This window comes from Eptesicus fuscus, chromosome 7 (assembly GCF_027574615.1).
Source record: "Eptesicus fuscus isolate TK198812 chromosome 7, DD_ASM_mEF_20220401, whole genome shotgun sequence".
Lineage (NCBI taxonomy): Eukaryota > Metazoa > Chordata > Mammalia > Chiroptera > Vespertilionidae > Eptesicus > Eptesicus fuscus.
Window position 1 is genome coordinate 16,228,518 of NC_072479.1, and position 26,134 is coordinate 16,254,651.

Sequence of the window (26,134 nt, forward strand, 5' to 3'; positions counted from 1 at the left end):
GGTTTCCACGGTAGAGCTTTTCTCACTGTTCAGCATTAAGAGATCTTCTCACTGCTGGCTTCTTCAGTGCCCTACAACAATCTGCACCTCCTACATAGCAAGTCACCCCTAGGATCCCCTTGTAGGTCCCCATTCCGTGACCACTGCCTGAGTGGCTCTGGGTGTTTACTTATCTGTAAGTTCAGGCATGTTCTAAGAAAACTCTTCCCAAGAGGCAGTTTCCCTAAAACTGTCCCTTGGACTTCACACTGTAAAAGTCACCCTAGCAGAAAAGAGGAATCGGAACCTTTCCCATCGAGAGTGAACAGGCTTCGTGTAGCTATAGTTTCAGTATTACAGCCAAATGTCAGAAGCACTCTTCACTCTAGATCAGCTTGCCAGGTATGTCTCTCACAAGGGCATGCATTTTGTGACTTTATATCCCCATAGTGTTTAACATATTATCCTTGCAGTAGGGGGCTCAGTTGTTACCTCTCAAGTGGGAATTAGATTTGAAAGACATGATCTAGAAGACTGGACATGGTTGTGATATTTAGAACTCCCGATTCTCTTTTTGCTCATATTCTAGAACAAAAGTCAGCAGACTATGACCCGTGGAGTCAAATCTGCTGGGCTGTTTTTGTTAATCAAGTTTTATTGAACACAGCCATACTCATTTGTTTAACAGGTGTACCGGTTAATAATTTGGACTTTTTTCAATAGATGGATTTACACATATTTTGATATATATGCGATTTGATATGTATGCTATTTTGTTGTTTTGACAACAAGCTTCAAAACTTCATATGTCAAATTTTCTGAAGGTGTTAACATCATAGATATTTTTACGCTTAAAAATGTTGAATTTCGTACCAAAAAAAACAGCATTTGCAGGAAGCTTTAATTCATTACTTTATTTTGAAGAAAAGTGCTGCTGAAAGTTATCGTATACTTTGGGAAGCTTATGGTGAACATGCTCCATCTCAAGATACTTGTGAAGATTGGTTTAAACGCTTTAAAAGTGATGATTTCGATGTGAAAGACAAAGAACGTCCAGGTCAACCGAAAAAGTTTGAAGACCAACAATTATAAGCATTATTGGATGAAGATGTATGTCAAACTCAAAAACAACTTGCAGAAAGATTAAACGTTGTTCAGCAAACAATTTCTGATCATTTACAAGCAATGGGAAAGATTTTAAAGGAAGGAAAATGGGTGCCATATCAACTGAACAAAAGACAAATAGAAAACCAAAAAGTCCTCAGTAAAACGTTGCTTCAACGGCATGAAAGAAAGTCTTTTTTGCATCGAATTGTGACTGGCGATGAAAAGTGGATTTATTCTGAGAATCCCAAATGCACAAAATCATGGGTTGATCCAGGTCAACCATCAACATCAACTGCAAGGCCAAATCACTTCGGAAAGAAGACAATGCTCTGCGTTTGGTGGGATCAGGAAGGTGTGGTGTATTATGAGCTTCTAAAACCAGGTGAAACCATTAATACTGATCACTACTGACAACAAATAATCAATTTGAACCACGCTTTGATCGTAAAACGACCAGAATGGGCCAGAAGACACAACAAAGTAATTTTGCTTCATGATGATGCACCATCACACACTTCAAAACCAGTTAAAGACACGTTAAAAGATCTTGCCTGGGAAGTATTAACCCTCCCGCTGTATTCACCAGACCTTGCTCCTTCAGATTACACTTGTTCTGATTGATGGCACACGCACTTTCTGAGCAGCACTTCAAAACATACAAAGAAGTGGAAAACTGGGTCTCTGAATGGTTTGCCTCAAAACAAGAAAAGTTCTATTGGGACAGTATCCAACTAGCCCATGATTTTTAAATTCCAGCAATAGCCACTCAACAGCTGCTTTAATGCTACAATAGCGGAGTTGAGTACAGTAGTTGCAACAGAAACCATATGACCCACAAAGGTAAAAAAAAAAAAAAATTCTCTCTGATCCTTTGCAGAAAAAATTTGCTGACGCCCGATCCAGAGTCACAGTAGATAAAATACTTTCCAAATCCTGTTTGTTACTTACTTCCAAATGATGCATATAAGGTGGGGAAAGGTCAAAATCCAGAAAGATCTTGCCAAACTAAACTATTATTATAGTGAATTACAGCTTTTTCCTTTTAAAACCAATGTACTTATCAATAGGATACATATATCCTTCCAGTAAGATAATATTTTTGACAGACAGGTTTGTTGAGAATGAGGATTTTCTAAATCTCTTTATTTCTTCTTTGAATCATTATCATAGAGTTCCTCACAAGGCACATTCTAATCCAACAGGAAGAGAAAGAAAACAAAGTCCACCTTTTCTGACCCTAGATTGTGGGGATTATAGGAAGACAGAAAGCAAAGGAAGAGAAAGCAGGTATTCAAACATGTGTCTCAAACCCCTCCTCTCTGAGCCAGAATGGTGGAGAAGAGCATGGACTCTGAATCGGAATGCCTGGGCAATGTTAAGTTGTTTTTCTGTTTCCTGATCTGCACAGGAGGGATAATAGTATTGCCTACATTCCAGAACTGTTATGAGAACTAAGTAAGTGAGTTGTACTAAAGTGCTTAGAATGGTGTTTATTGTGTAGTGGCATTGTTATGGGGGATGGGAGTGGTGGGCATTACTGGTGGATTTTGAAGGAACGCTGAGAGTAGGCTCAACATCTCTCTCCCACTTTGGAGTCTGGAAGATCAAGTCAACCTGGAGCAGCCGCCTCAAAGCAAACTCTTTACCAGAAGTGGAGCTGAGCTTGCCTTTCCCCAGGACTGTCAGCAGTTCTCAGCCCCCGCGTACCTGAAGGGAAACAGGAGCATTAGCTGAAGGTCTGGTAGGCGATTTTCAGAGGGAATTATCTTAGGGGGGCGGACCACGGAGCTGGTGCCACTGGGATGGGGCACATACAAATCACAGCAGATCTCAGGATGGTCCACATCACCATGGGAGCCAAGATAGGGCAGAGTCAACCAGGGAGCCTGCCTGGAGCAGACAGAGAATGTACCATGAGTTATCCTGGCCCCAGACATCAGCCACCAAGGCCAGCAGGAGGCCCAGGAGCAGGCTGAGTCTCTCCTTAGCACTCATCAATTCAGGGGGCAGCCCAGCAGCTCTGTAGCAGAAACTCGCAGAGATAGACAGGCCCCAGGGAACATCTGAGAGCTATCACCTCTCCATCACCAAGCATACATAAACCATACCCTTCTTCTAAATGCCATCTTTGGGGAGATGGGTGTGGAAATCCGAAAGACTGACCATTCTATCGCAATTGAACTGTTTATAACTTAAACATTAGTCTGCATTGAAATATAGCCCATCCTCCTCTCACCACTTGTCTGGCAGTGTGGGGACTTAGGAAGACATTATATCATCTAATAGAAATTACCCCCTTTTTTACATTTTTTATATTCTCTCCCCCCCCCCCACCCCACCCCCAACCTTTAAGCTCCGAATTGGATTACTCCCCTTTGACACCACCCCCTCATGCACCCAGGGGCATACCCACCCCCACACAGACACAAGCTGCTGTGTAAAACCAGCTTCAGGAACAAGCCACAGGAGTTTGAGGCTCTGAGATAAACACCAGAAAGAAAAACTTCCCCCCAAAAGGATTCACTCCTGGTAGATTTACTTTAAAAGCAGGGAAAATGCAACTATTTGCATGAACAGAATTTGAAGGCGTAACTTTTCCTGCTCTCTTTTTGGCTAATCAAGGGAGAAAATGAGAGAGCATCGGCCAACCTGTCAATAACAGTGTGTTGTTTATTTACTTTGTAGAATAAGCCTTATGCTTTGGGGCCCATTGGGTAAACTACAATTTAAAAAAATATTTTAAAGATAGAGGGAACATAGGAAATAACAGCGGAAGTCCCTAAGCCTGAGTCTTGGGTAAATGCTGGAGGTCATCCCTACTCAGGAACCCTACTCAGCTCCACCATTGTGAAGTCAGACAGTATCCTCAGGCTGTTTTTCAAGTTCCTGACTAAAAGCAAGCTGGGTGACCTCAGATGGCTCCCCTGGGACTGGAGGGGAATTGGAGCCACTGGGGAAAATGACGCTGCCACCCCTATTCAAAAGGCCACCTATCAATGTGTCGCATGCCATTATAGTACGGGTTCTCTCTCTCTCTCTCTCTCTCTCTCTCTCTCTCTCTCTCTCTCTCTCGCTCTCTCTCTCTCTCTCTCTCTTTCTCTCTCTCTCTCTCCCCCTTCTCCCCCCTCTCCCTCTCACGTGTATGCATGTGTACACTTCTCCCAGGGGCTGAGGCTAAGACAGGCATCCCACAGCAGATGGATGAATAGCACGTCTGTCCTGCCAGCTGTGTGCTTTCTCCCACCCAAAGGAAGCAGTAGAGACTCAGACAGCAAAGCCTGGAGTCGCCCCCGCAGTCTGTTCGGGCACTCGGTACGTGCGAAGGCAATTGAGGGAAGCAAGATGGAATCAGAAAGAGAAATCACCGACCTTCAAGTAAGTTCTCTCTGAGAGAGAGGAGACTGGAGCTGGGAGCCGGGGTGAAGTTGGGGGAAGAAAGGATTAATATATTGGTCACTTGATATTCTACTCCCCCACCCTCCTCCCCCATTCTCTTTCTTACCCCTTTTCCAAATGTCCTATATCCTTATTTCCTCTTTCTCTCCATTTCCCTGCCGGGTTCTTCACTTGTTTTCAAATATGTGAGAAACAGATTGTTAAAATCCCGCTTGGCCTCTGCTTCCTTTTGTCAGTCAAAGAGCTAATTAGATTCGCGTTACCAGAAAGTGATTTCACATTCTGCGCATCGCTTTTCCCAAAACCCCAGGACAGCAGAGAGTTATTTGAGAGCTGCCGGACAGTTCTCTGGAGACAAGGAAAGATATGAGTTTTGGGGTTAGGAAGAAAGGCAGCTGGCCAACTTTGCATTTTATAGGTTGGAAAAAAACCGGGCCATTCCTTGGCTCTCTCCACAAAGCTCTGCTGTGTAGGACAGAGTCTCCATCCGACAGTGCAAGAACATCAGCATAGTTCACTAGGACGAGGCAGAGATATGCATCCCTCCCTACCTAGGACAGGCTTGCAGGGTGTCAGAGGTTCAGTCCACCTCTGCAGGGGGGGAGGGAATGGGGTGCAGCAGAGTCAGGTCGCTAGGAGTAGGCACTCTGGACGCTGTTTATTGATGAGATTTGTGTCAACCCTTCTATAGGGATCACAGTGGTTGTGTGATCAATTCTCATAGTGTCTGACAATTAGAGTAGGGAAGGACTATTGAGATCAAGAAGTTTTGGTCACAGAATATGTTCTTCAAGCAAAATCTTAAGCAGCACCCCAGTATAAGCTTCAGGTTCAGGAAGAGCTGCTGTGTGTTGGGCAGAGTGTGGGAGCCTGGTAGAGCCTCTGCCCCTGACCCCCACCTCCCTCCCCAACCAGGGAAGTTTTAGCATTACTTGGAATACTGTGTCAAAACCGTGGATCTAGTACAACCACATACCAGTGCCATTTTCCTTGATTATTATCCAGCCCCAAACGTGGACCCACCTCAGGGCTTGCTGGGCCCTCTGCCTGGAATTCTCTTTACTTTGGTTGCCTCCTAGTATATTCAAGTCTTGGTTCAAATGTTACTGCCTCAAGGAGACCCTCCCCCCACCCTCTCCATAGGAACCTCCTCCCAATTTGACTTTATTATTTGTTTTATTTCTCCCTCAGTACTGCTCACTTCTTGAAGTTACATTGTTTATTGATTGATTACTTGTTATAATCTCACTAGAACATAAACTCTGTTAGAGCAGGATCTATTTTATTCATTGCTATATCACTAGTGCCGAAAGCTAGTGCTTGGCGCACAGTGACTGCTCAGGAAATATTTGTTAAATGAATTAGGTAAGGAAGCCATGACTTAGATCACCAATAGGCATAAGGTCACTCAACCAGAACATGACAGAGTCAGGACTCCAACCCAGGTCTTCTGATATTTCATCTAGTTCTTGCTTCCATTGGATTCATAGCAGCTAAGGAAACGGAATTGCTCATTTTCAGTGTCTGAAGAACAAGTTTTTTATGTGCTGATGGACTAAACAATCCTGAGTTGCAGGGTAAAGGCTCTACATTTGAAAGGTTCAGAAAGAAAGAGGAAGGCAGGGCTAAGGACAAGGAAATTACTGGCCAGACCTTGATAAATGTCTCTGTCTCTGGCAGATAACTAAAGTGTTGGGGTACCTTTCTCTTATTCATTAGAGTTATTCTCTCCCATTATACTCTTTTATTCTGGTATCTTATTCATACTTTCTTTTGATCATTTATAAATTTGGTTAGTCAGAAGGTTATCCATTAGTTTCTTCAACTTCCCCTCCAGTTCTGGATCAAATTAGGTCTTGAATCCTCTTTGAAAACTGAGTCACCTTCATCTTCTGAGAAGGAGGAGAGCTTTGGTTATGGACAGGCCAAGGTGTCTTTCTTCTAGGAGCATGATTTTATCTTCTCTTCATGAGGCAGCTGCTGCATGAAATCCAGGGGAAAGCCATAGAAAAGGCCCTAGAACATTATGTACTAAAGTTCTTCCTCTGTGTGTTATTCTTTTTTAAAAATATATATTTTTGTTGATTCCAGAGAGGAAGGGAAAGGGAGAGGGAGCTAGAAACATCAATGATGAAAGAGAATCACTGATTGGCTGCCTCTTGCACGCCCCCACACTGAGGAGGAAGCCCGAAACTTGGGAATGTGCCCCGACTGGGAATCGAACTGTGACCTCCTGGTTCACAGGTCAAAGCTCAACCACTGAGCCACACTGGCTTGGCTGTGTGTGTGTGTGTGTGTGTGTGTGTGTGTGTGTGTGTGTTTTAATGGTTTCCTAGGGGTGGTAAGAATCTATTGACTGTAGCTAAGTCAATTTCATCCATTCATTCAACTAATAGTTATTGATTAATGACTATTTCATTCTTTGCTTGCTAGGTATGGGAAAGTTATCTTAGTTAATGAAGTCATTATAGTGGGTTGGTTTTTTGCATAAGCTCAATAATGTTGCTCTGTTTTATAGCTCCAAGACAAATCTTAAACTTGTAAATGTGTTATCTATTGCAAGAAGAACAGGTAGAAAACATGCTAATGATTTGCTGTTTTCCATCCTGAACACCTTAAAGCCTAAATCCAAACAATAATGGCACAGTATTTAAACCAGGGTGACTTTCTTTTTTAAATCATATAATTGCTGTTCGCCCCTTTATAATCTTGATCTTGGAGAGGTCATTTATGTTTAAGTACAATGATTAACTCCTATTGATCACTATCCCATCGCCAAAACAAAACAAATCAAGGAAAGGACAAAAGTTTACTATACTTCAACACTTACTAAGTAGCAAATAAACCATGATGCCTGACCTTAGAAGGCCCATCAAGTGGAAGAAATATACACAATTATACAAAGAAACTGTTTAGTTAAAATACTTTTTCCAAAAAACATGATTCAATATCACCAATGGGCAATATAAGCATTACCAATGACTGACCATTTTTCATTGTAATGGTAATCTTTATAGTTTTCATAAAGAATGAATCTAATCATAATCTTTCATAGTTAGAATTAATCTAATCAATCTTTCAATGAATCTAATCATAATCTTTCATAATCTTTATAGTATTACAAAACCATAGCTAATCCATCAAACCTGTGATTTCAATAATGTTATTGTTTAGGATAAGGCTAAAGGAAGTGGCACAGTATGTTTTAACTCCTATGCAGACATTGTAAATGATGTGGGCACACTCTGAATATTTTAATATTATCTGTCTTCACTGTTCAGACTGTAGATGGCTTAGATGATATAAATTACAGGTGTATGTCTATACATACTGCTGCTTTATTCTCACTACACTGAAATCACAAACAGGGTACAATTAAAGTCTGGGAAACTCTCATCTAAAAAACATTAATTTAAGCCACTATAATTAGTGTTGCAGGTGTTTCTCTAGGTCAAAACCTATGAGACTGGGATGGTTAGTAGTGGTACAATTGGATGTAAAAAAGATTGACACACAGTACTCAAAGCAAGTTTCCACTACCAGGTGAATGCCTGAAACTGCCCCGCTCCTGTAGCCGTGGCCTCCAAGCTTCTGCCCTTCCCTTGCCCTGCCAGGGAGCTAAGGCCTCTTCTCTCCCAGACTCTAGCCTTGACTAATTTTCCATCTTTTCGCAGCTCCCGGAGTCTGAATGTATGAAGGGTTGAGGAAAATCCCTTGCTTCCCCTTCAACCAGTGTTGCAACCCCACCGCTCACTATGGAGTTCAAGCCACTTGCCTTGCTCCTTCCCAAAAGGGAGCTTCTGCTTACTAGTTGCCAAAGTAGATGCAGTCCTCTGGCCCTTTGTTCTAGCTGAACTGAATATTGAGGGAGATGTGAAGATGGTCAGAGATGGTTCCCTAGTGGAGGAACTAAGACTTGTACATACTGCATGTAAATTCAATGTAGAAAGGGTTAATGAAGTACAGCAAGAAAGAAATGGAATGCAACTAGAGTGGAGGTAAAAACTTAGGAGTAAAAGGAGAGCTATAGGTAAAATATTCTGGAAGTATTTTCAAATGGAGGTTCCAGAAAACACGTTGGTAGTATGTAACAAGAGACTTAAAAATGACCTAGTAATCCCACTTCTAGAAACAGCCTAAGAAAATAATCAGAGATGTATTCAGTTATGCAAGAATGTTTTTGGAATATGATTTATAGCCAAAAATTGAGTGTCCAACATAAAGGAATGGTTAAATAAGTTTTGGTACATCTGTAAACAGATATCATGAAATAATTTTTTCAATGTATGGGAAGAATATTTAAAGGAATACCAAAATACTAATTATGTGTTGAGTCTAAAAAGGAGGATACATAGCCCAGCCAGCGTGGCTCAGTGATTGAGCTTCAACTTATGAACCAGGAGGTTATCGTTCGATTCCCGGTCAGGGCACATGCCCAGGTTGCAGGCTTGATCCCCAGTGTGGGGCCTGCAGGAGGCAGCAGGTCAATGATTCTCTCTCATCATTGATGTTTCTATCTCTCTCTCCCTCTCCCTTCCTCTCTGAAATCAATAAAAAAATATTTTTTAAAAAATAGGATACATCCTATCTAATAAAAGACTAATATGCAAATTGACCTTACCTCTGCTACACCCACAAGCCACACCCACCAGCCAATCAGGAGCAAATATGCAAATAAACCCAACCAAGATGGCTGCAGCCACAGAGAGCAGGAGGGAGGCTTGGGTTTTCCTGGCAACGGAGGAAGCCAAGCTTCCTGCCTGCCCTTGCCGGCCTAGGCCTCCACTCAATGCTACAAAGCTTCAATGATAGAAGATAAATAAATCCCAACAGAAATGGCAGCAGCCACAGAGCTGGAGAGAGCAGGAGGCTAGGGTTGCCCCCGGCGATGGAGGAAGCCAAGCTTCTGCAGCCCTGGCCGGCCTAGGCCTCCACTCCAGGCTACAAAGTTTCAATTACAGAAGATAAATAAATCCCAACAGAAATGGCTATCACCACGGAGCGAGCAGAAGGCTTGGCTCCGCTCCAGGCTACAAAGTTTCAATTGTAGAAGATAAATCCCAGATACCAGGGCCTCCGCTTGGATTGCCGGGGGGCATGGCCAGCCTGCAAACCACCACAGGCCCCTCACCCAGGCCGCCCCACACTCCAAGGGAACCCCCACCCTGATCTGGGACACCCTTCAGGGCAAACCAGCTGGCCCCCTCCCATGCACCAGGCCTCTATCCTATCTAATAAAAGAGTAATATGCATATTGACCATCACTCCAACACACAAGATGGCTGCCCCCATGTGGTCAAAGATCCTACCCCCATGTGGACACAAGATGGCCACCACAAGATGGCCAGCAGGGGAGGGCAGTTGGGAGGGACCAGGCCTGCAAGGGAGGGCAGTTGGGGGCAATCAAGTCTGCAGGGGAGGGCAGTTAGGAGTGACCAGGCTGGCAGAGGAGGGAAGTTGGGGATGACCAGGCCTGCAGGGAAGGGCAGTTGGGAGGGACCCAGGCCTGCAGAGGAGAGCAGTTGAGGGGGACCAGGCCTGCAGGGGAGGGCAGTTAGGGGTGACCAGGCCTGCAGAGGAGGGCAGTTAGGGGCAAACAGGCTGGCCGGGGAGCAGTTAGGCATCAATCAGACTGGCAGGGGAGTGGTTAGGGGGTTATCAGGCTGGCAGGCAGAAGCGGTTAGGGGCAATTAGGAAGGCAGGCAGGCAAGCAGTTGGGAGCCAGCAGTCCTGGATTGTGAGAGGGATGTCCCAGATTGGAGAGGGTGCAGGCTAGGCTGAGGGACACCCCCCCCCGTGCACGAATTTTGTGCACCGGGCCTCTAGTAAATGTATAAACATCTGATCCCAATTTCTTAAAAAAAAAAAAAAAAAAAAGACATATACAATAAATACATGCAAGAAAACTGTTCACCAGAAATACACCAAAATGTTAAGACTGATTATTTCTGGATTATGAATGACTTTTTTTCTTTTACTTTTATTTTTTATTTCCACTACACATTTTCTCCCAACCCATATATTATATTTAGAAAAGAAAAACCTGTAGTTTCAAAAAGAAAATTAGAGAAGCAGATGTGCCTATATGCAAATGAATATATTTCTGAACATGGGCCCTAAAGGCATATATACACACATATATATTTATTCCCTCTGATTACCATAGAAAATAGACAGCTGATGAATCTTTTTTTTTTTTTTTTAAGTAGGCACTCCTTTTAAGTGTTTCATATCTGAGTATGTTCCAAGAACAAACTTTAGAAATGTTACATCCTGGGACAAAACTTCAGACCACTGAGTTTCTATATAGCCCCTTCAGAGGTACAATATCTGACACAAGTAGAAGGGGCTGAGGTGGTTGCATCCTTGATTTAGTTAGATCTTATACCTGACAACTTCAGTAACATGTCTTACTACCACCTAAAGAAAACTACAAAAAGTACTTGTATTAAGTAGATACATAAGATGATAGCTAGCCAGCTAGATGGACAGACAGATGATAGAAGGATTTGGGCCCTGGCTGATGTGGCTAAATGGTTAGAGCTTCGACCCCCATACCAAAGGGTTGCAGGTTCGATTCCAGGTCAAGGGCACATACCTGGGTTGTAGGTTCAATCCCTGGCTCCCAATCAGGGCGGGTATGGGAAGCAACCAATCTCTCTTTCTCTCCCCGCCCCCCGTCCACTCCGATCCTCCCACTCTCTAAAAATCAATAGAAAAAAATATCCTTGGGTGAGGATTAACAAAATAAAAAAAGGAAGAAGGATTTAGGATGATTTCTTAGAGGAGATAGGCACCGAGTGAACTTTGAAGGATGAATAGGACTTTGACTCGTGGAAGTATTCTAGTGGTGAGGACAGTGTGAACAAAAGCTGGAAGCAGAAAAAACATAGGGCATATTTGGAAAAGAATAAATAATCCAATTTGTCTAGATTGATAAGGTGAATGGAGGAGAAACCGTGGGAAATAGGATTATAAGGGTAGGATGGAACCAGATCATGATGGTCCTTGAGGGCCATGTTACTCTCCTTAGTGAGGAACTGACCAGTGACTCTTCGCTCTGCAGAAGCACCTGGGCTCTCAGGTGGAGGTCCTGGAAAGAGGTGAGCAAGTAATAAAAAATCTGGCTGTGCCTCCCAAGACCTAGTGCCCCTCCCAGATTTGGACTTCTAAATGGTTCTTAGAGGGGCCATTAGTCTCATAGACCAAAGGCATTGTTTGATAGAGGAGAAAACAGGCCCAGAAATGTGTGGTGTTTAATTGGGCCTTAGAATCCCATATGATCTGCCCAAAGTGAGCCATGACATTGAGCAGAGCAGCGGTCGCCAACCTTTCGGACCTCACGGACCACCAGGGGTCCACGGACCACAGGTTGGCGACCGCTGGAACAGAGCACCCAACGGACAATAAACTACTCGATAAACACTGTATTTGTTGACAAGTTCATATATTCAGATTGTTATGCACAGTGAAAGCGTCTTTCAAATACAAGATGTAATCTAATCCTCCCACCTACGCAATGGTCATTACTCCACCTCCAATGGGTGGGAAACTGAAGCTGAGAGGTCAAATACGAGATCACAGAGCAGAAAAGTGGTAGGGCTAGGACTCAAACCTAGATTTTCTTTTTGCTGCTTTAGCTCAGTGGTTTCCAAATGTGGTCCCTGGAGCAGCAGTAGCCCATCACGTGGGAACTTGTTAGAAATGCAAATTCTCTGTCCCCAGTCTAGACCTACTGAATCAGAAACCCTGGGGATGCGGCCCAGCAGCCTGTATTTTAACCAGCCCCCTGATGATTCGGATGCACACTGAAGTTTCAGAACCACTGCGTAATATGTGGCTAACTGATGCAGGAGGACATGGAGGCTCCAAGACTGGCCTTCTTTCTCCTAGTTAACTCTAGGTAAGCCAAGAGTTTATTTGCACTTGCACCAGACCTGGAGTAATGCAGGCCCCTCCTCCTCGTCCCCCCCCCCCCCCCGACACACACATACACACACACACACACACACACACACACACACACACACACAACATAGTCCTGGCATAGGCCTCATCCAGAGGAGTAGTTGCCAGGCACTTTTTGAGAGCACAAAGGATCTAACTAAGCCTCACAAATCTAAACTTCTTGTTTCAAGGCGAGATACCACTGCAGTCACTGCTATTACATGTGTGTGGTGATTTACACCCACTCTGATGAGAGATGGCTGGGATTACCCCAGCCTGGAAAAGAGGTATGTTAGGCCTACCCCACTGGGGAAAGATGTCTCTCTCCTGTCACCCGGCCCTGCTTTCCATGGGAGGGAGGGGAGCAACTGCAGGCAAGAGTGGGACCTTCCCACAGGGCACAGGGGAGCAGATACCCAGGGTGTGGGGCACTCCTTTTCTGCAGAGGTAGAGAGAAAGAGCAGAGGGGTGTAGTATTCCTAGAGTCTGCCCAGGGCCTTGGGGACAGGCGTCAGGAGGGAAGGGGGCAGTGCTGAAACATCAGGCAGTGGGGGAGAGTTGCTTTTGCCTCTGGAGGATCTCTGCGAAAGGGCTACCAGCGTCCTGAAACAGTGAGCCTCAGAGCTGCAAGTTCACCAGGCTCCATGCCAAGAGAATGGAAAACCCCTGGGCCTCTCCAGAGGTGAACTCCCTGTTTCCACAACCCCCGTCCAGGGAACCCGAGTTGTTGACCCCCAGGTGGGAGGACCAGGCTTTGGTCTTTGTTTTTGTGTGCCTGCCTTGTGCCCTGGGCACAGAGTCCAGGGACTGATCTCTGCCTGGATACACATTTTCAGTCCTAATCTGTACACAGCCAGGCTGGTCTCATTCACACAGCCAGGACCTCTCCCCTTCAGCTGCAGTTTCCTAGAAGTGTGACCGCCCAGTGTTATGATGCAAACAGGACTCAGTCCCCAGGGATAGATAGCAGGGCAGGGTGGAGTTGGCGGTGTTGGACCTAAAATGCCACGCCCTGTCTCTCTGGTTTTCAGAGTAATATACAATTTAATGCCCATCCACACTCCTCATGAATTACCTTCAAGAGGGTTAGGGGTGAGGATGAGGAACAGAAATCTTGCAACGACAGACTGTATTAACCAGATCCTGGGCTACTCCAAGCAATCACTGGAAGCCAGTACCTTCCTAGCTCCACGGAGCTTCCAAGCTACAGATCTCTGTGCTTTCAGGCCCTTGAGGAGCAGTCAACTGGACAGAAGCTCCAAATCCTCTGCTGAGATTACTCCTCTCCTGGCAGTTGTAGGGGTGGCTTGAAGAGGAGGCAGGGTGGGAGGGAGGAGAACAAATGATAGACAAGCTTTCTGCTCCCTACGGTTTCTACTGGTGTTCCTAAACACAGAATTCAGCATTGCCTATGAGCGCTTTTCACAGCAATAGCAGCCATCAGAGGGCTGCAAGTGTGGAATAGAGAGATAGAAAGAGATGAGAGAGAGAGAGAGAGAGAGAGAGAGAGAGAGAGAGAGAGAGAGAGAGAGAGAGAATATGAATGAATATGCATATGAGAAAGAGAGACAGAAAAGAGCCCTGTTATTTTGTTTCCCATTCTCCATGTGATCGGCAGTAGTTTTCCTCCTCCGCTAAGAAGTCAGCCGCCTCCCCTACCATCCTGATGTGACCTACTTATCTATTCCCTTTAAAGGGAGGTACCTTGGAAGGCAGCCTAGTCCAGGGCGGTTCTGTCTGAGTCTCAAAGAGACAAGCTCTGTAGTAAGTGAAATCCAGAAGCTGAAAAATCATGGGGTAAGGGCAAGGTAGCAGGGAGTTAGGCAAGGCTGGGGGAAAAGGGAAATGGAGGTTGGAGCCCCGAGGAGAGTGTTCAGTGGTGTGCTCTTGGACATCAGGACTCTTCAAGCTGTGACCATGGGGAACAGGTTTTGGGCCCAGCAAAGAGTAGTGGAAGCAGCCAATGTTGACTCCTGGAGAGAATGCACAAACGGAATAAACATAAAATCCCAGTTCTTGCAAGTGTCCTGCTTTCTCCTCCTAGTTCACTGAGCTGAGCGATCTCATCTCTGAGCCCCAGTTTCCTTATCTGCAAAATGCGGACAACAATTTCTACCTCAGAAGATTGATAAAAAGATTAAATTATTTACTGCACCCTCTGTTCCCTCCTAAAGAAAACTCAACTAGGTCTCAGATCAATGGCACATATCATAACTACATCTATTTTGTGGGAAGCACTGGATATAGAGTTTATCTCAATTCTGTGAGGAATCCTATATAATAAAGAGCTAATATGCTAATTAGGCTGAACAGCAGAACGACCGTCCGGACGACCTTCCGGGTGAAGCCAGGGCTGCAAGGGCCAAGCCCCTCGCACGAATTTTGTGCATCGGGCCTCTAGTGTATTATGATCATTTAACCGATAAGGAATCCAAGACTCAGAGAAGTTAAATCACTTATGCAAACTCACACAGCTAGCAGGTAGCAGAGCTGAGGTTGGCACTCATGGCTTTCTGGCCTCCCCTAGACTGTCACATCACTGGCCTTAATGACAAAGTAGCTGGCAAACATCCTTGCCCCCAAATATTAAGTAAATTTAGAATGCTGAGTCAGATTGAGTCCTTGAAAAATCAAAGAATAATTAGGCTGTATAACGCTATTATTTTATGTTAATCTTGGCAAGGAGGACATTGTCTTGCGGTCTGGAAAACTATAAACACCTATCTGGTCTCTAGCTTCTGGGCCTTCAGTCTAGCCTCCCTCCAACCCATTCTTCTCACTGCAGCCACAGAGAACATCTTCCTGCTTCTGTCCCTGGGTCTGAGCTGCCCTGAAGATTACATCCAAACCCACTGTGGCCACGGATTGTCCTGTCCTTGGTAGACCCTAGACTTGAGAGGTCCTACCCTATTTTTTATCAAATGTATTAAAATGTATCTATATCACTCCCAAATGTGAAATTTTTAATGTAAAAATTTTGAAAGGGTTTTACATTATTTGCAATTTAGAATGATTAATTTAAATGTTTACTTTTTACATGTAGGTACCAATCATTTTTTTTTTCAGGTCTCAAATATTTGGGGCCTTTGGAAAGCTCACAGTCCTAAGGACTATGCATATGGTGCCTAATGAGTGAAACAGCCCTCTATGTGGCCCCTGCCCACTTCTGCTGCATACCAGGCTTTTGTAAATACTGTTGCCTCTGCCAAGAATTTTGTTTCTCCTTCTATAGCAGTGCCCTGCTCATACCATTCTCCCCTCCCTCATTGCCCAGAAATTTATTTATTTTGACCTAAGTTCATAGAAGCCTATCCTCTCAGTTTCTTTGTATATAAAATAGGAGTGATAGTATTAATAGTAGTACCTACTTCATATGGCTAAGATAAAATAAGCCCTAGCCGGTTTGGCCCAGTGGATAGGGCATTGGCCTGCAGACCGAAGGGTCCTGGGTTCGATTCTGGTCAAGGGCATGTACCTTGGTTGCAGGCTCCTCCCTGGCCTGGGCCCTGGTTGGGGCTCATGCAGGAGGCAACCAATCGATGTGTTTCTCTCACATCGATATTTCTCTCTCTTCCACTCTCTCTACAAATCGATGGGAAAATATCCTCGGGTGAGGATAAAAAAAAAAAAAAAGATAAAATAAGTTAGTATACCAACGCCTTGCTACACAAAATATACCTGGGAACTTGTCAGGCTCCACCCCAGACACACGGAATCAGAATCTGCAGGTTAACAAGATCCACAGGTGATTTAAGTGCTGCACTAAAGTACTTAGAACAGCGATTTTCAATCTTTTTCAACTTATGGCACACATAAACTAATTACTAACATTCTGCAGCATGCCAAAAAATGTATTTTTTGGCCGATGGGCAAAAAAATAGATATAATTTTGATTTAGTTACAAAACATGTAATTACCTACCCTTTTGCTTCAACATGACTTTAAAAAATCAGGAGCCTATATGTGTATATAAGGATTTCTGATACCAGGAATTAACCAATCAGACGCAACCTTATTATGCCACATTGACCAATAAGATGCAACTCTATTGTATGACCTATATATATTTATGGTTCAAGACAGGGCCTTCATACGAGACGACTATTGTTGCGTTGGTTGTTGTCATATTTTTATTTGTCAATCTAAAGGAAAAGAGGTCAGTGCCCCTGACTAAATAGTCAGGTTTTGCATGTTTTAAAAATTCTTGTGGCACACCATTTGAAAATCGCTGTTAGAACAATGCCTGTTACAGAATAAGCACTCAATAAATGATCCCATTGTTATCATTGCTCTCCGTTTTCCTTCACACCTACTTTTAACTTCAAAACTCTAGTTCAGCGGCTTATGCACAGAGTTCCTGGTGAACACTGGCATCCTGGGACCTGGGCCATGGCATTTCCGCTAAATGCTGAGGCTACAGTCAAAACAGGGTTCCTGCACCCCGTTAGCTTCCCTCCATCAAGAGGGAGACAAGTAAGGAAACTGCAATATGTGGTGTGGCAAAGGCTACTGAAAGGGAATGCTCAAGTCCTGTAGGAGGCAGCTGACCCAGGCTTGTGGGTCAAGGAAAGTGCTATTTATTCTACAACCTGAAAGATGTTTCAGTAACTCAAGATTTCCCCCCAAAGTGACAAAATGGTCTCTACTTAAACAGTGAACTGACTGCATCCAGGTGTGAGATGGCCTGGGAAGGCCTTTAACTTTGCTCGGAAGTATCTACTGCCTTTGCTGTCTGCCCCCAAAGCAAACAAGGGAACGGTGGAGGCTTGAGTCTAGACACTACTTGGTGTCCAGGTACAAGTCCCCTCACTCAGAGAAAACTCTGGCTTCACGGCAAACCAGACCCTCAGCAGCTATAAAATTCTTAATCTCTCAGAGCCTTCGTTTCCTCGTTTTCAGAATTTGAATAAGGGTATGCCTCTCTACAGTGTACGTGTGAGGACTGAGAGGACAAAAGTGAAGTTCCAGACACAGAGAAGGGGGAGAATCACTGTCCCTTCTCCCTTTGCCCAGTCCGTGCACCGTTTAGCAGGGGGTGGATTTAGGCTTGAGGGCTGGAGTTTCTACACTGGGAACCATCTCCCAAGTACCACTCCCCTCCCCTCCCCCAGTCTGGGCTGGGGGGCTGCGATAGGCCGCAATCGCGTCCGTGAGCCAGCTGGAAGGGACGGGGTCAGTTAGGGGCACCTGTGGGGTGATTTTCGGGGGGAAGAAAAGGCCACTGTTTTTCAGAGCCCTAAACAACCTATGATGGATGTTCTGAAAGCTCCTGAACAGACCCGACACAGTGCGGTTCACCCGACACGGTGAACCTCGGGCAGCCTGCCCGTGCTTAAGGGATGCCTTCCCTGGCAGACACCTTCGTGGGGATATGAATATTCTTTTCATAAGGAGAAGTCTGCGTCTCCTGAAGGCAAACACGGGAGAGCTGGCTTCCCCCTCCCTGCCCTTTACCCCCTTCCCCCTCCCCGCAGCCCAAACTGGCCCCGGAGCGGCCGCCGGGGGCCCCGCGGACAAGGCTGAGCGTTCAGGCAGCGGCTGATTGGCTGGGAGGAGGCCGGGGGCGGGGCGCGGGGCCGTGGCTGGCGGGCCCGGACCGGGGACACAAAATCAGCTGACGGGCTGGGCACGCTGCTGGGAGGGGAAACAGGCCTGAGGGTACGCTTCCCCCATCCGGCCTGGGGCCGGCCGTGCGTCTGGCCTGGAGCTTTTGTAACGTGGCTTTATCTCTTCCTTCCCTCACTGAAGACGGAGCGCTGTCCTCACCCTTTTCTACAGCAAAACCACCCCCTCCACCTACCAGCTCAGCTCAGCCTTTGTCTGGGTGCAGTCGGGCTGGCTTCGGGTTGTGGGAGGGCAGAGAGGCCTCTTCCTGCCTCCCCCTCCCCCCTCTCCCCTGCCCCTTCCCCTCCCCTTCCCCCTCCGGGAGCGGACTTGCTAACAGGGGTGGGTGGAGCCCAGTCAGAACTATTTCGGTTCCTTCTTAGCGCAGCCTTTGGTTTCCTGCTGAGTTTCCCCTAGGCTTTCCTTATGTTATTAATAATAATAGCTGCCACTTTCTGAGCACTTGCCTTATATCAAGTAGGCACTTTACATATATATTTTTTTTTCTGGTGTTTTAGGTCAACTGTGTATCATTAACCCCATTTTACAGGTGAGACTACTTGAAGTTAAGAAAAACCAATTTGCTGAATGACACAGCTATTCTATTGTAAGTGGTTTAACTGGGATTCGGGTCCTAGGCTGGCTGGCTAACTGAGCACTTTAATCCTGCCACAGTCTATGTTGTAGAATGTGGTGGTCGGCTAAATTCTACCCTAGAACCACATGGTTTTCTGTTAAAGAACAAAAATTCAATCGAGTAAATTTGAAGATCTAATTGGCTTTATTGAGTGATTCGTGGTAGCGTGCTGTCCAGCAAGTAGAGCTGAGCATACAATATGGAAGTTTTCATAGGCAGAAGCTGGGTGGGGACAAGAAAGTTGTTATGGTGAAAGGAATACAGATTAAGGACATGGCAATAGATCACCTCACATCTGTCAGAATGCCTATCATCAATAAACTCACAAACAGCAAGTTGTTGGGGAGAATGTGGAGAAGGGGGAGGCTTGGTGCACTGTTGGTGGGAATGTGGATTAGTGCAGCCACTGTGGAGGGTCCTCAGAAATCTTTAAATGGTACTGTCTTGTGACCCTGAAACTGAACAACCGATGAGTTTGGCTGCCTGTCACTACTTGAGTCAATTAAGCAGAGACAGAGTAGAATAATATATGAGAGTTTATTCCAATAATGTCGATAGAATAGGAGAGCAGCAGGTGATCTACAAAAATCTACTCTGCAACCCCCATAAACCAGCTGCTTATATTGGGTAGAAGGACAAAGATTATGTGGGAATGTAGGCAAAGGAATAAGAATGGGTATTAACAGGCACGAGGAAGTAGGCAAAAGGAATAAAAATGTGTATGCAAAGGAAATAAAAATTGGTAGAATGGTTACAGATTACATGCACTGTGGGCTGGGACAAGGTTGTTAATCTCTCCATAATAGGCAGTTCTAGGATAAGGAGAATGGACCACATTCCAAGGTTAACTCCCAGGTCCCAGAGCACAACTCCCAGCCAGATCAGAATATGCTTCCTTTAATCAGAATAAAGGGGAGGGTGCGGGAATGGGAAGAGATCAACCAATGAACTTGTATGCATATATGCATATCCCATGGACACAGACAATAGGGTGGTGAAGGCCTGGGGTGAGGGCGGGAGCAGACTGGGAGAGGTCAACGGGGAAAGTATAGTTACTATAGTATGTAATACTTTCAACAATAAAGATTTTAAAAAAATAAATAATCAGAATAAAACAATTTCTTCTAACTATAGCTAGTCTCTTCTGTTTCTGCCCCTAACAACCCCATGATTCCATATATATAAAATATTAATTCAAAAGAATGGGTGCACGCCTATGTTCATTGCAGCATTGTTTACAATAGGCAAAATATGGAAGCAACCCAAGTGCCCAATAGAAGAGTAGATAAAAAAGTTGTGGTACATATATACAATGGAATGTTACTGGGCTATAAAAAAAAAGAAATCTTACCATTTGTGACAGCATGGATGGACCTAAAGAGTATTATGATAAGTGAAATAAGTTAGTCAGAAAAAGACAAATAACATACGATTTCACTTATATGTTGAATCTAAATAAATGAAATTAATGAACAAACAAAATTGAAAGAGACTCAGACATCATAGAATGATGGTTGCCTGAGGGAAGGGGGTTTGAGGGGCTGGGTGAAAAAGGTGAAGAGATTAAGAAGTACAAATTGGTAATCACAAAATGGTCACAGGGATGTAAAGTACAGCATAAGGAATATAGTCAATAATACTGTAATAAATATGTATGGTGCCAGGTGGGTACTGGAAATACTGGAGCAGGCGGGAGGGGAACACTTTGTAAAGTACATTATTGTCTAACCACTATGCTGTACACCTGAAACTAATGCAAAATAATATTGAATGTAAACTGTAATTGAAAAAATTTAAAAAAGAAAATTATTAACAAAAGAAAAGAAAGATTGTTTCATTACTTTCCCTTATGGGAAAGGACATGTCTCATCAGGCCGATTGCCTCAAATTCCTTGAGGGGTAGGGTGGAGAGGGCCCATATGACAAACCACCTCCTTGGTACTGACCAGAAAAATTCCAGATTGATAATAAGATTACATTCCTGGAGAAGGTTAAAACTGCAATTAAGTCAGGTACTAAATCCAGGTTCAGTGTCATGTGCTTATTTAGTACAAGTGACTTCGTTTTGAACCTGTAGTTTTCTCTTTGAACACATCAAAGACATTTTTGGGGACCAGACTAGGGCAATATTAGAAAAGATTTCCCTTAGAACCTGTTTCTTTAGCACAGAGATCTAAGCAAAGCTAGTGATCTGGAATTCTTTCCTGACTTCTGCGAGGAGCATTCTAGCTTGAGGCACATTCCTCCTTCCATCCTCCTGACCCTTTGCCACCCTTTTAGGTTGCAAATGTAAGATTTCAAATGCTTCAAATGGTGAACTCTAAAGAGAAAAAACAAGGCATTCTATTCTTTCAAGGTCTCACCAATTGGAACTCACCTACAAATCAGTCATAAATATCAATCTACAGAAAGAGAAAGTGAGACAGGGAATAACTCAGTGCAGTTACTTTCATGTGCTCAGAGTGCTTGAGAAGGACTACAATCTCCCAAATCCTAACTTACCTGCCGCCACAGAATAGACACATCCCATGTCCCCAAAACAACCCCTTATCAGTGAAGGAGTAGGACTATTTAAGAAAGTATAAGTGGTAGCTTTGAAAACCAGAGAGCATTATACACATGCAAGAGAGGGTTTTTATTTTGATGAGACATCAGTAAGGCAATGTCTGGTTTTTATTATTTAAAAATAGTTACAAGCAATTTGTCAAATCTACCTAGTGAACATAATTACATAAGAGAAAAGCCTGAAAACCACCTCGAGGATCCAAACCTTAAGATCCTTAGACATGGTATGCAACAGTTTGTGAAGATCATCTCTTACCCCATCTCCAACCTACAGCCCTCCTGGTCGGGAGAAGTCTGCAGCATTGGAGCCATAAAGGTCTGGGGCAGTATGACTCTCCATTCACATATGAGTAAACACAATACACACTGGATATTTTTAAAAAATACTGTTAGCCCTAGCTGGTTTGGCTCAGTGGATAGAGCATCAGCTTGTGGACTGAAGTGTCCTGGCTTAGATTCTGGTCAAGGGCACATGCCTGGGTTGCGGGCTCAATCCCTATTTGGGGGCGTGCAGGAGGCAGCCAATCAATAATTCTCATCATTGATGTTTCTATTTCTCTCTCCCTCTCCTTCCGCTCTGAAATCAATAAAAATATTTTTTTAAAAATAATTTTTAAAATACTGTTATATGGGGAAGAGAAATAAAAGTTACCAAGTCCTTGAGATTAGTTAATGAAGGTTTTGAAGCCTTTGAAAAGGAGGTCTCAGCAGTCACAGTGCTGTTCATCCAGCTTATGTTGTATTAGAAGAACTACACTTTAATTTTTCTCAGGCCAGAAGCCCTGATATTTACCCTGTTTTCAAGCTTCAGTTTCACCCTAGTGGGTTTGGCTCAGTGGAGACTGAAGGGCCACAGGTTCGATTTCAGTCAAGGGCATGTACCTGGGTTGGGTTGCAGGCTCGATCCCCAGTGCTTGTGGGAGGCAACCAATCGATGTGTCTCTCTCACATCGGTGTTTCTCTCTCTGTCTCTCCCCTTCCCTTCCACTCCCTAAAAATCAATGGAAAAAATATCCTCAGGTGAAGATTAACAACAAAAATAAAGCTTCAGTTTCCACATTTGTAAGATAAGGAGGTTGGATTTAATGGCTCCTCTGTTGCCCCAAGTTGGGAAAATTCCTGATTCTGCAATGCCCAGATGTTTTCATTAGTGATGCTCAACTCCTCCATCTCAATAATATGTTAATCATCTGACCAACTGCTCAGCTTTCCTGCTTTATGAGATCATCACTGCCAGTTCCAAGTGCATTTGGCTGCCAGAGAGCAAACATTCCATGTGAGAACTGGGGATACATATTGCTGTGACAATAGTTCTGGCAAATTTGAGGCATGCTGATTTAATCAGGAACAGCACTAAATGTGGTGCAATCTCTGGGCCTGGGGCAAAGCCTCTGAATTTGCTTTCAGGGCAGCATCAATCTTAATGCCCCAGGGCTTTGAGGAGCCAAGAATCAGAGTCCTAGAAACCTTACACCTACCAAGAATCCTCAGAAAGTTACCAGATCTACCCCCATCTTTGATCACATAGGACTCATTACATCTGAACCATCCTCAGCCTTGTCTGTCCATTAGGCCGAGGTTCTACTTGATATGATGATCCACAGTTGGAGCTAACACCATCCTCAGGAGGCACTTGGGTAATCCATGTATATTACATGATTAAAGAAAGTCACCACAAACGGTCATGATCTCAAAGTGACAACCCACACATAGTTTCCAATAGGCATCCGTATCTCTTTCTAGGTACCTCAGACCTTCAAATCCAAAGATGAAGCAATAGGTTGGGGTGAGGAATTGATTTTTTTTTTCTTTTCAGTGAATTCTTACATAATTTTCAGAGTGCCATCATTGAGGTATATGAAATATGTAGAAACACAGAGAAGGGAGGAGAGTGGTAGGGAAAGGGTCACATTTACTGAACAACAACAGCATAGGGGTTAACAATACAGGGTAGGTGAAGGTGGGCAAAGGGGGAGAGAATGGGGGCTGGAAAGAGACTGCTTGGGGTGATGGGAGCACTATGCAGTGTGCAGATGATGTTTTGTTGAATTGTACACTCGAAACCTGTGTAGTTTTCTGAACTAATGTGACCCCAGTAAATTCCACAAAAAATTGAAAAAGAATACAGGCACGGGAATTAGATTGCTTGGGCTTGAATCCTGGGTCTTCCACTTCCTGGCTGTACTGTCTAACCAAAGGCAAATTACTTCCGTTGGAAGTGCCTCAGCTCCCTATAGTACTATTATGAGGGTGACATGAATTAATTTCTGAAAAGCACTAAGAACAATGCCTGCCCCGTATAAGTACTATGTAAGTGTGACTTATTGCGGCAAGTCCTATGCTAACTGCCTTACACATATTATTTGTTTAATATTAACAATTCCTTTTGAAAAGGAAAATGCAGGAAATGACTGAGTCCTATTATACTAACGATGTCTGTGACTGGGGGTATGTATGAAGAAAGAAATACAGATATATAGATCAAGCCCTTGTTTCTTCTACTAGTCCCTTCTACATAAAGGGTTTCATTACTGTGCCTGATTATTGTTTTGTTGGTTTTTTATTGACACCATCATATGAACTGGAAATCTTTCCATATCAGAATATGTAGTTCCACCTCATTCTTTTAACTGCTACATAGTATTACATAATATGGATATACAGTAGATTGTTTACACATCCCTTATAGGTATTGTGTACAGTACAGGATGTGGGAGGAAATAGAGGTGGCAAAGCAGCATAGAGCATGGTTCCCCAAGAAGCTTGTAACTTTGTGGGGGAATTTGGAACTTAAATGAAATAATCGGAGACCAGTACAAGAAGGTATGTAATAAAGTAGTAAATTAAATTTAAAACTAAGTGTCAGTGCTAGTGATTTAATAGGAAATAGCACATTGTATATAACAATGGAGCTGAGGGCCTGCATCCTGGAAGGCCTATCTGAGACAAGAGAACAAATTTACCCATTAATTCTTCCAGCCTCTTGAAAAATTGCTCAAGACATGGACAAGTCTACACTCCCTTAACAAGCTGCAACACAGCAGCACACTGTGTCTCAGCTGGAGGTGGAATGCAGCAGGCCTAGGTGTTCTGCAACTTGCTAAGCACGTGGGCAGCACCTTCCTTCTAAAGCTGTGCAGGGGAGTGTTCACACCTCCATCTTCTGGTAAAGGCTGGTGTTGTTCTCCCTGAATCCCAGGTGGTGCAGATCCCTCGAAGCATAGTGACCCTGCTCATGGAGCCAAAATGCGTGCTCTCTTTTTTGAGGTCCACAGACCATTGTTTGACCTTGCTTCCTTGGGAAGAATTCACAGGGTTGTGAGAGCAGTTGTACCATAGGGCCAAGCTGGGAACATTCTGTGCTTAGGTATTCATAAGCTTTTGCCAAGGCTGTATTTCTTTTACTCCACCCCTAAGTACTAGTCACCACCTAAGTCAGTAACACCTGGTTGCCATAGAGAATTAGATTGTGTCAAAGCCCACACTTGACATTCCTTCTGCAAGGCGCTAACCAGCAGCATTTTAATACCTTAGTTGGAGATAAACCTTTTGACCCCATCCTTGACCTCTTATACTTCTATACGTGCCCTTCTATACTGATGGGATAGTCAATAATAGAAAAATATTTACTGGACACTTACTATGCATCTAGCTCTGTATAAAGCTTGGGATTGGGATGTTGGGGGAAGGAGGATTATAAGAAAAGTGAGACATGACTCTAACCTTGGGGGCTTAAAACTTTGATACACACAAGAACACAACACAATAGATCCTGAAGTGGCATAGACAATATGCCTCACCCAAATCACCGCCAAGTAATCAGCTCTCAGCTCCTTCTGGCAACCCTGGGGTGTGAGTTCAGTAAAACAGGATGTCCCAAGGTGGCAAACAGATCAACATTTTGCTCACAGAGGTCACAGAAAGTCAATGTTCCCCTGATCCTTGGGAACCAAAATAACTATTCCATTTTTTTCTCTAACTTTTTATTTTCCCACTAGAGGCCCAGTGCACGAAATTCATGCACGGAGGGGAGTTGTCCCTCAGCCCAGCCTGTACCCTCTCCAATCTGGGACCCCTCGAGGGATGTCTGGGATCGGGCCTAAACGGGCAGTCGGACATTCCTCTCACAATCCAGGACTGCTGGCTCCCAACTGCTTGCCTGCCTGCCTTCCTGATTGCCCCTAACTGCTTCTGCCTGCCAGCCTGATCACCCCCTAACCACTCTGCTGCCAGCCTGTTTGCCCCCAACTTCCCTCCTCTGCCGGCCTGGTCACTACTAACTGCCCTCTCCTGCAGGGTTGATCACCTCCAACTGCCCTCCCTTGCAGGCCTGGTCCCTCTCAACTGCCCTCCCTTGCAGGCCTGGTGCCTCCCAACTACCCTCTCCTGCTGGCCATCTTGTGGTGGCCATCTTTTGTCCACATGGGGGCAGGATCTTTGACCACATGGGGGTAGCTATATTGTGTGTTGCAGTGATGATCAATCTGCATATTACTCTTTTATTAGATAGGATAGAGGCCTGGTACAGGGGTGGGGGCCAGCTGGTTTGCCCTGAAGGGTGTCCCGGATCAGGTGGGGGTTCCCTTGGGGCGTGGGGCGGCCTGAGCAAGGGGCCTGTGGTGGTTTGCAGGCCGGCCACGCCCCCTGGCAACCCAAATGGAGGCCCTGGTATCTGGAATTTATTTTCCTTCTACAATTGAAACTTTGTAGCCTGGAGCAGAGCCAAGCCTGGGGCTCCCTCCGAGGCTGGCAGCCATTTGTGTTGGGGTTATAATTGAAACTTTGTTGCCTTAAGCGGGTGGGCCCGGCCAGGGTGTGCGGAAAGCTTTGCTTCCCCTGTTGCCGGAGGCAACCCTGGCCTGCTCTCTCAAGCTCCATTCTGCCGCCATTTGTTTGAAT

The 26,134-nt window shown here is 44.6% G+C and overlaps 1 protein-coding gene across 2 annotated transcripts in view; it reads left to right on the forward strand.

Moving 5' to 3' along the window:
- The first annotated feature begins 4,251 nt into the window (after positions 1–4,251).
- NINJ2 (ninjurin 2) overlaps positions 4,252–26,134 on the forward strand; it is an 82,179-nt gene continuing 60,296 nt past the window's right edge. The window contains exon 1 of one of the 2 annotated variants that reach the window (XM_008153337.3): positions 4,252–4,461. In XM_008153337.3, the coding sequence (XP_008151559.2) occupies positions 4,288–4,461 (174 nt within the window). In that variant the 5' untranslated portion in view covers positions 4,252–4,287. Of the gene's footprint in view, positions 4,462–18,564; positions 18,584–26,134 lie in introns of those variants that run through there. The other variant, XM_054718770.1, reaches the window with a different exon arrangement.